Source organism: Schistosoma haematobium, chromosome 4 (assembly GCF_000699445.3).
Source record: "Schistosoma haematobium chromosome 4, whole genome shotgun sequence".
NCBI lineage: Eukaryota > Metazoa > Platyhelminthes > Trematoda > Strigeidida > Schistosomatidae > Schistosoma > Schistosoma haematobium.
In genome coordinates, this window is record NC_067199.1 from 32,381,523 (window position 1) to 32,392,897 (window position 11,375).

General features: G+C 33.0%; 1 protein-coding gene across 2 annotated transcripts in view; it reads left to right on the top strand.

Moving 5' to 3' along the window:
• Window positions 1-11,375, top strand: part of MS3_00007875 (uncharacterized protein) — a 31,841-nt gene that overhangs the window by 4,674 nt on the left and 15,792 nt on the right. The window contains exons 2-9 of one of the 2 annotated variants that reach the window (XM_051216217.1): window positions 763-1,015; window positions 3,157-3,367; window positions 3,422-3,507; window positions 3,571-3,746; window positions 3,785-3,971; window positions 4,016-4,197; window positions 6,661-6,804; window positions 9,190-9,590. Coding sequence is in view for 1 of the 2 variants with exons in the window: in XM_051216218.1 (XP_051066782.1) it covers window positions 3,157-3,349; window positions 6,661-6,804; window positions 7,496-7,536 (378 nt within the window). In the remaining variant the exon portion in view is untranslated. Of the gene's footprint in view, window positions 1-762; window positions 1,016-3,156; window positions 3,368-3,421; window positions 3,508-3,570; window positions 3,747-3,784; window positions 3,972-4,015; window positions 4,198-6,660; window positions 6,805-7,495; window positions 8,287-9,189; window positions 9,591-11,375 lie in introns of those variants that run through there. The other variant, XM_051216218.1, reaches the window with a different exon arrangement.

Sequence of the window (11,375 nt, forward strand, 5' to 3'; positions counted from 1 at the left end):
TATTAATATAGTAAATGGCAGTGATGAAGATCATAGTCAACTTATTTAATATACATGAACAGTGAAAATATTAGACACCAGTATAAATATCTCATCGTTATTTATAGTTGATGATTAGTACATAGACCTCAATATCTTCAAACTGACCTTTAAATTTCATGTAGTCCAAAATTTAAGTTGTGGCAACTTGTAATACGTTTCATTTGATTTCATCAACTCTGTGAGACAGCAATACTTACTATTTAAGGTTGGTAACAATATATAGTAGCGTAATGAACGAAGACTCGGGTATAGTAAACTGATCTTGTGTAATTAGCATAATCACACACTGAGTTTGCAAAACAATACACTGAATGCACAGTTTGCACATCTTCCTTGAATTGCCTCTTACAAGCTCTATCGTTCTTTTTTTCCTGTTACTACTCAGACTACTTCATTTTTCTTTCCCTTCTTCTCATGTTCCTCATCTGTCAGTAAAAATCTTACTTCCAATTATTGATGCATTCTACTTATATCTGTCCGTAGTAATAATAATAACATAAGAATCAGTTAATATATTTAAAACGAAACCTAATCAGTAATAAGAGTCATGACAACATTTGTAAATGTGACACTTTTCATGAATAACATTTATTAAGCTCATAAACTATAGGCTCTAACTTTTAATAATGTGTAACAAGATTAGAAAACCTGAGATTCTTCAGAGGAGTAAAATGATGCTGTATTTTTTGTAAATTAGTCAATAATATTTTTACTATAAAGTTACAGATTATCGAGAGTTGAAAAGGTTGACCAACCAAATTCTAATTCTTTGTCTTAAGTGGTACCACACTCTCTTCTGGGCCAATTAATCACAAGTTCGATCAGATGTGACTTCATCGGTGTGCAATTTCAAAGAGTCTTAAATCAAGATTGTCTAGTTACCCAGTCAACCATGGATTTCATTGATCCTTTGGTTGAAAATAAACTTCAAAAATGAATTGATTCATTTACTTAATACTACGAACAAATGGAGGTAACTGTTATTTAAACCTATTCTTGATTTAAAACAATTAGTCCCTTTGATAAATTTCGATAATGCAATGAGAAGACGAAGTTGATCAGAATTATGTGATATATTTGCGCAATACATTTCGAACAATCTGATCACACATGTTGAAACGGAGACTTAAATTAGCTATCAACCAGACGTTTTATGTAGCCCAACTTGTCATTATCTAAAAGACAAGGTATATGTTTCACCAAAAGCCCAAACAGCACGAAAGCGATTGTGTCACATCCCACTGCGTCTATCAATTTACACGTATGTGTGGAAACACGTACATAGGGAGGAGCAATCGTGATTTGCAATTAAGGGTGGGTGAACACATACCAAAATGGTTGCAGGAACAAATGGATTCCAACGGTCAAATAAGATCACAGGATAGACAGACATCATCCTCCATTGAGAAACATTTGATTGAGACGGGTCATAAGGCTGACATCAAACCAGCATTTGTCGTGTTATACAAAAGCCTTCAAGGGCGTATACTAAGGTTTATTGAAGCCTTGACTATACGGAAATTGAAACCCCCTTTATGTGTTCAAAAACAATTTGTCCTTACACTTAACCTACCCTGGTAATACTGATTTATTATCCAGAGTGGTAACCACATTTGTTTTTGTGTACTTTAATATTTTTCCTTTGTTATGACTTACCCTTAACCTGTCTAGTTGACCTTTTAATTTTCATATATAAATGTTCTTAACAAATATATGTGTGATCAGATTGTTCGAAATGCATTGAGCAAATATATCACATAATTCTGATAAACTTCGTCTTCTCATTGAATTATCGAAATCTATTCTTGATTGCTATCAGATCTCCTAGCAGAATGGTAGGATCTTTAGATACAATATAAGTTTCAGCTTTTTTAAATTAGGTTTTTATATATAAGGTTAGAATTTTCTAGTTTTTTATATTAAAAACCCTAAATGATTACCTTCTGTTGTCATATATACATTCTGAGTGGATTATCTCGATAATTTCTTTGTAACTGACTGATCATTGAACAGTATCTAGTGTCATGTTTGTCTTGTCATTTAGCGCTGATCGAACTACCCCAATTAATTTACAACGGGTTAGTAGTTTACATGGCTCAATATTGCATGCATTAGATTTAGATTTTAGGCAGTTGGTGATATTCAGCAATATCGTAAGACTGAACTGCTCTAACAAACAATTGTAATTAAATTACTGAGTTATATGATTGTTCCTTCCCAACAGTATATAAATCGTATTACTGTCAAATAGTTATTATGTCAAACTGTTGGTAAAGACCATAGGAGTAGTTGTTTTATGGTTTAATTACAGAGAAAAGATGTATTATTTATCAACTCACCAAGAGTATTACATTTCTGAACTCTGTTTCATATCGCTTAGATTAGGTAAAAGCTTTCATTTTAATATGAATTATTTTATAAAATTCATATGTGGATGAAATGTATAAACTAAATAATATTATCCAAGTACATCCTGTAAGCGCTAGTATTATAAAATACTTTAACAGTTCGAATCAATTATCACGTGATTAGATTTAGTAAATATACTTTAGTAGTAAACTGTTCAGTGCTTACAGGTTTTCAGTAGTCATTCCACACAGATTGGTTCATAATCTCAACAGAGGAAACTGATCAACCAAATTAATTTCACACTACCTACTATACAAAAGTATTATTGATATATAAAAATTCGCTTATGACAAACAATATTTAGCTCCTAAATTTATTAATTAGATAATGAAGACAGTTACAATGTTCTTCACGCATAGAAAACCACAATATATTCATACACTATGTACATTTTGGAAGTGATTTATAAATGAAGAACCACTCAATCTTAGAAAAACTCACCTTTATCTCTAACATTTAACAATATTGGTATTTATATTGATTTGCTAATATGAACTAAAATGACTTGTTGGTCTGGATTTAATTGGGTGGCACCAACCGAGAGTCATAAGTTTCTTCTGTCTATCCTCAAACTACCTGAATTCATATTCAACATACGCGTTTATTTATTCTTTCATTTATATCAAAATGTTATATTTTAAAAAGAATATTTTTTACTAATCATATCAGTTTATAGTCACTGGAAAATATCTTGTCTTATTTCAGACTGATAGTGGATGGGGTTGGATCATAGTCACATCGTCATTCATCATTCAGTTAATAATTGATGGAACTTTTGGTGGATTTGGAGTTTTATACGTTTCCTTACGAAATGATCAGGTATTCATCAACGAAAATTACTCACAAACAATATTATCAATGCCGGGAACCATTCAACCTGGATTTTTTCTCTGCACTGGTAGTCTCTATTCATATTGTATATCGTTTGCTATTAAATGACAACAATTCATTCTTTGCGATTTTTTTACAGTGTAGTATAGAACTTTTTCTCCTCTACTAAAGAGTTGTTAAACAGAGATAGTAGTCAGATGGAAAAATAGTTAATAATTGAAAACGGTTAGTAAAGTTTACTTTTCACCAATGGATTATACATTCAAATCCCTTTTTACGTTATCATAGTATGAACAAACATGTTATACAACAGTCCGTCTAAAAAATTTGTGGATGATACAAAATATAAGAAACAGGATGAAAAAGAAATAACTGAATGGTTAGGATATTCATGAACACTGATCGTTTTCTGAGGATAAAACCCTATTATTTTTTAGGTATTATTGTAGTGAACAAAAACTCAGGTAGGCAAACCAATTTACTGTTTAATGCAAAGCTACAGAGTGCCTTCATAAAATATGAAAACCATACATTGAATACTTTATTTGCACATCTTCCTCCAATTGTTCTTTACATGCCTGGTAATTCTTTCAGTTCTGTTATGATTAAAATTGCTCTCTGTTTCCCTTCCTGTTCTGTTCATCATTACTAAGGTTTGATTTGATAATTTCAAAGAAACTAAGGATCGGGTAAATTGTTATTGATGAAAATACAATATTTATAATATTCCAAGGAGTAGAAAAATTAATTTTTCTTATATTTTATGACTCAGTTTATGCCAATTCTTCAGAGAATAGATAAACAAAGTGAATTAACCCAAGTTGAAAACGCAAACAGTAACAAAGAAGAAAATACTGAGTTCGATCAACCAAAAAAACAGGCTTGACTATATTAATACACGTCATTCCGGTCAAGGTGATTTATATGAGAAATCTTGTGTATTGAATATATATGTGTGTTAATGAGTGAAAAGTGTTTTATTTACAACGTGAAAGGATTTGCTATATATGATAATAGTGTGAACTGTGAAAAGAATCAGACATAGTAGATCGAATTGATGGTTCAAATTGGATGGATAGTAAGACCTATTCTACTGAGAGTGGTATGATTTAGCAATATATAGAAAGCTTCAGATACTCCCCTTTCTTTGAAGTTGGAAAAGCCTTTTTGTGTAATATTGGCATTTTTAATATCTACTTTATGGCATGAATTGCTATTACCGACCTAATTTGAAGTCTTTCAAGTTCTATAGGATTATTAGGTTTTGTGTATCTAAGATGTTCTGTGGCTTGAACCAAGATTTCACGAGATTTTTCTCCAATATAAAAGGCAACACAATCAAGATATCCCAAATCTTCCTGAATAGAACGTGAAGCATGTTTGCAGTTACTTCTATGTCCGACTACGGAGCTTCAGCTGGCATATTGTCAGGTCCAGCTGCTTTTCCGCCCTTGATTTGTCCAGTGGCCATCTTGATTTCTTCGACTTTTGGTGGAGTGATATCTATAGAAATGTCTATAGGCGCTGCTTCGATGTCCGATGGATTCAATGGAGCCAGTCTATTCAACAGTTCCTCGAAGTATTCTACCCATTTGTTCCTCTGTTCCTGAATTCCAGTGATTGGCTCTCTTTCTTTGTCTTTGACCTGTCTCTCTGGTTTACTATATTTCCCTGCTAGTTTCTTCGTTGTGTCATATAGCTGTCTTATATTTCCTTCTCTTGAAGCTTTTTTGGTTGTCGTTTCCAGCTCTTCCACGTGTTTCTGCTTATCGGCTCTACTGCTCTTCTTCACTTGCTCGTTTGCTTCTGTGTACTCACCTTGTGCCTCGGCTTTCTCTTCTTACTTTCTACTGTCGTTAATTGCTATCTACGTGTTCTTGCTTTCTTGAATCTTGTCCAGGGTTTCCATAGAGATCCACTCCTTATGACAACGTTTGTTGCGACCTAGCACTTATTGAAACGTTGGAGTTAGTGCTCTTTTGATTCCTTTCCAGTTGTCCTCCACCGTAGTTTCTTCCTTTTCAGGAGATCCTGTAAGGCTTGGAACCTGTTGTTGAGAGTTATCTTGAATTCGTTGAGTTTGTTAGAATTTCATAGGAAGACTGTATTGAACATTTGTACCGCCGTTTCCTCAGCTAACCAGTGTTTCGTTAGCTGTAGTTTGATCTTGGCAACCACCAAGTTGTGATCTGAATCTATGTCAGCTCATTTTCTGGTTCTTGCGTCTTCTATTGTCCTGAATATTTTAGAGACGCAAATATGATCGATCTTGTTGTCGGTAGTGTGGTGCGGTGAGACCCATGTGTCTTTGTGTATGCGTTTGTGGGGAATGCAGAAACATTAAGAATTTTGTTGAATTACTTACTCCTATCACCGCGTATGGAGGATTCCAGGTAAGCGCTTGCCTCGTGATGCAGTTTGGTGATTTTCACAATGTATGTCCTATCCACTCTCACCATTCTCGGTCTTTTCTCCTAGTCCATCTCATCCTATAATATTTTCGTACCCGGTGTTGTCCATTATGACTTTTGCATTTAGGTCTCCCATCAGGATGGTCAGATCATTTCCTAGGCACTTCCCTACGATCGATTGCGGCCTCCTATAAAACTGATCCTTATAGTCTTCATTGCTTACATTGGTATGTGCATAACACTGGATAACGTCCATTGTAATTCCCTCCTCTATTTTGAAGGATACTTTGATGATCCTGGATCCATGAGATTCACATCTTATAAGTGCTTTACATGTTTCTTTGAACAGCATCAGTGCATTTTCTTCTTCATGATCAGAGTACTACAGAGCTTCTCTCAAATCTAATCGTTTTTGTCCAGATTAGATCAAATAGGTTCTATTTATTCCGCAGCTATATAATTACTCCTCCACATTGTCCAGACATTCCAAGTATCTACATTAACTGTTGCTCTGGTTTTTAGAAGGAATATCGGCTTTGTGGCTTCCAAAGAATCTCGGCTTTCACTGTGAGGGGTCGTAATTCTTCTAAATGAAGATCAATAAACTCCCAGGACAGAGTTTAAACGGTTAAGATGAATTTTTCTGGTTAGTATTTTTTTCATCAAGGTTGTTTACTACGGGGTGGATTTGCTGACCCCATGCTTGACCCTCCCTTTTTATCGTGGCTTGGAACCGGTAGTAAACCTAGATGGTCTACCGACTGAGATTAGTTGTTTTATATTATTTTTTAGTTCTGTTTTTTTTAATACTCCTTGGAGTAATTTTGTTGAACCATGACGATATGGTAAAATTACAATGCCAATCCACGCCATTTCATTCAATATTATTTTTGTACTTATTCATGAATCTAAGTTCTGAGTATTTGTTCTATCAGTATTTCATTAGCATATTTTCTCTTTTTGTTAGGTGCTTTTGTCAGTCCACTTATTCAAATGTTTGGATTTCGTATTAGTGGTTGTTTTGGAGCTTTATTACTTGGTCTTGGAATGTCAATAGCAAGTTATCTAACTAATATGCATGCTATAACAATATTTTATGGAATGATATCAGGTTAGAATAATATTACGTCTTTTTTTCTATCTTTATTGTTTAAATTCATAAGGAAATTCAGTTGCCCCCGGTTTTTTATTGTTTCTATTAGTCATACTCATTGTTTTCTAAGAGTATATGTTGCTTTATTAAGTAAAATATCTACAGAATATTACTTAACATACATACTTTATGTAAGGACGGCTCATGGGTGCTCAAGTTTTACGCGGTATATTAAGAATCGAAGCTCTAGATATAACACTTTATTTAACCAATTCTGCTTATTATTATTATTTCTGTTTAAAGTTTTCTTAGAATCAATCAAATTCTGAAATCATTTTTTTATCTTAATATATTCACAGAAATACCATTTCCCATGAAATTATATATTTGCTTTACAGTAATGATTTTGTTGAAATTTAAGTGATAACTTCTCGATAAGTTTCCATTATGAATTAATATTATCTAGTGAATTACTGAAAATTAGGAAGCTATATACGGTTATCCAATTCAATGTTTGGAATCTCTCAAAAGTTCCATAGGATCGAACTCATAGTGTTTAGATACAGTAACATCTATAATATTATCAGATAACAAAGTTTGTATATAATTTCAATTAATTTGTGTTGTATTGTGACCATTTAATGTCATCTCAGTAAGAAGAAATGAACAATATCGAGATAATTGCTTGTCTTGTATTTATTTATTTTAGAAATATCTCAAAAAAATATATTGATAAAAACACTTCATTAGGGATAAGCTGTAACTCATCTTCCTTATAGCCAGTTTTTCTTCGCATGACAATTTTTAATTGCAAAAATATATTTGATGCATGAATTTCAACGTAACAACCTGAATGAATGACAAAATGGAATATATAATAACTACAGTAGTGATTCTGTTTGTATTTTGTAGTACCTCGTTTCGTGGTGGATTGTAAGCTTTCTAAAAAAGAGTTATGAGTACACGTACATATCAAAAGATAATTAATCCATTCATACAAATCTAAAACAATAAAATTCACTTGAATATTTTAATTTTTTTGAGAAAATGATGACACAAAAGTTTTAACAAGCCACTAAATGATAATCAATTTTGATGAAATTTTAAATTTTTTTAGAAATAGACTTTCCATGTAATACTCGATTTGTATACTTTTCTAATAGTCTTTGTTATATCCGAGTGGAGATTAAATTACAGGTAACTCCCGAGGACTATTAATGGACTAATATTCTATAAATATTCTTATTGTATAATTATTCAACAATTACATTACGTATATTTATATTCCTCTTATTGTAAGCTTTATTTTGACCTATAACTTATTATTGTACGATTTACGGTTCTTAAGTTATGTTCAGCTTATTAACTACTGCCTCCCTCATTCACAGCCACTTTTTGGGCTTATTTGTGTACAAATATTATTTCCTATTTTATGGTACGTTGCGGTCTGTGTGATTGATATATAAACTAAGTATGCCTGAAATAAACGATCTGCTCTGATTCTGGTCTGATCTGCTCTGATTCGGAAGCTGGTATCTTGTTCTGGACTCAAGTGGAAGGGCTCGTAGGACATAGGACCAATAAGGACACTAAACTGCCCACACCGGTTAAACGTCATTGGTTGGCCTAGTGTGAAGATTCGTATAAGTCGTATCCGGATTGGTAGATAAGTCGTGTGATCGAAAAGTCAGACATCCAAGGTCATAACAGTCTTACATCTTGACAGAACAGATAAATTGTGTCGACCGATGGAATCCAGAATGCACGTTTCACCCCGTTTGGTAATTGTTATGACTTTAGGTTGCTGTCGATTTCTACCCTGTGTTATCGATCGATTACAGTGACACGTAAACACGTACGGACGGCCTAGAGTCTCGATTGGTCCCACTTCCCTGTCTAGCCCAGTTAGTTGAGTTCAGAACACAAGCCACAGCCTCGGAGATATGAATCATTATATTTCAAACATTGTTTATATACCAATCAAGCATACCACATCGTACCATAAAAATAGAAAACAACATTTTGTACAATATTCAACAAGTGAACAGATATCGACCAATAGGAAATGTCCATCTAAAGTCCAAGGACACCATTGGACTTAACATGATAATTATTGGTCTATTCCTCCGCATCCACAACAGTAATCATCGGTTAGATGTATCCGTGTACCAGTATTGATATTTATACGGTGACTAGAAGTCAGTACTTTTCCTTCCAAACACCCAGTCCATTATCCGCTGAGTTACTGAGTTTAGATAGTCACTAGCTTGTGCAATGTGTGTGATGTTTATTCTATGTCATTACTAGTTCTACTTTGTTACTAGAGAAACTATTGGTTTATCTTAAGTGCTTAGTAAATTCATAATAATTAGTCTTTTATCATGGTCATACTCATTTTTTTAGGTTCAGCTTTTGGCATTCTAATGGTATGCGCTATAGTCTCAGTCAATTATTATTTTGATCGTTATCGTGGCTTAGCATCAGGCTTAGCAATGTCTGGTGCAGGTGTCGGTACATTATTAATACCAGTTTTCTACAACTGGATTATACCGATTAAAGGCTGGCGTTCTAGTTTATTATTGTATTCATTGGGTGCAAGCTTATTAACAGCACTGGCTTCATTGACACTTAAGCCATTTATAACAAGTGATGATCCCGAATTAACTGAACAATCCACTGATGTGGAAAATCCGGAACACCTTACATCTGATCAAATGTTGCTTATGAAAACGATTCCGAAAATTACTTACGTAAATGATGATGTAACTAATTTGCCTGAAAAAAATCATAATAGAACTGTTGATGTAAGTTTAGATAAATTATTTTTAACTATCTACTTCGTACACAACCCTTTTCTTACGTTGTTTTATATAAAATTTGAAGAATGATAAATTTGAAATTCAGATTTCCCTCGGGTTTGAATTTTTCTGGTTGACATTCTTTTCAGAAAGGTTTTCTTCTACAGGATGGTGCAGTTACCCCGAAGCTCGACTTTCCTTATTTATCCCGGCTCGGGACCGAAAGGACTCTTTTACAAATAACACTATTGTGTAGTACATCAATTAACACATAAAGTAACCTCGGTATATGAGCAGATTATCGAAAATATGACTGTCTCCAATGCAAATTGTGTTGTGTACATGTCGTATGGCGACTTTGGTCGATGCATAATACTCCTATCCGTCACATTATTTATGACAGACTGATTGACTGTAACACGAACTTTGCAAGATGAATACCGAAATTATAGGGATAGCAGTAGTATCTGTTATAGTAAAAAAATTAAAAATAGCAAATATGAGTCGAGGAGAAATAAGATTCCGATAAAAAAATAAAATAAGACAATATCAAAACTTGGGTTTTAGGAGTAAATAAAAAATAGATGCATATGCTCCACTGCAACTGATTTTGAACGATGTCCTAAACAGTTTCCTACTACTGTCATAATTATTGGGTCGACCCCATTCAAATAGTCCTCACCTACCAACACAGCTTGGATCATTAGTTAATGACTTAATGAGCTGATGCTTTTTCTCAGCTTATATATTCCTAGCTTTCTTCCAACCAATGTCTACGCCATCCATGATTGCATATTGATCTAGGCACTGGCTGGGTATATACAATACACATTTCAGTTACCTCAGTCGATAAACACTCATAGTCTCATGATGTACCATTCGAAATTTATTTTAGCTAGTGAGAGCATTTATTTTGTTTCTAATGAGTTTTACGAAGACAAATTCATCTACATAATTGACCAGGTATAACAAATGATTGACACAAAGGCCATGGACATGAACATCCATAAACCTGTCTAGTGCAGATTGGATTATTTAACTCATCAACCAACTCCCAGAACACAAATTGATTCATTTCATTTCTAATATTTTACAGTTATGAGCTAAAAATAATCCAACTATAATTTATAAATACGATTTTTTGAGAAAAAAATTTTTTCATCATAATCAGAATGTATAATATTTACCTAAAGATTAGAATGAACTTAACATATTCGGTATTGTTTTATATTTCAATGTTTAAAATACTTTAGACAAGTTCATCTTGGACAAAAAAACAAACATCAAATATTATTAATGTTAAGTAATATTACCGCCTTTGAAAACGATGAATATTCAGATGAATGATTCGAATATAGTTTTAAAACCATTCAATAATTCTAAGAGATTATAAAATATTAATTTAAAATCTTATATTAATAAAAGTCATTTAGAATTGTTCAATGTTCTTAAGGTGAATCTAATAAAAATAATAAATACTTAATTTGATAGTAAGTAAATATATTATTTTAGGATATTTATTAGTTATAGGGTCTTAATAGTTGAAATCATGAGTCAATTGAAGCTAGACCATCATGGAAAACATGGAAGCACTGGACGGCCGTTTCGTCCCAGTATGGGACTCCTCAATAGTGCGCATCAATTGACTCATGATTTCAACTATTGAAATTACTAAAATCTCCAAAACACCCCTTCTAGTTATAGAATCATTAGATATTTTGTAGTTATAGGAGAGTGTTAAACTTTTGAAATAAGGAATTAGACATATCTCTTTTGTGCATAGAGCTTAAA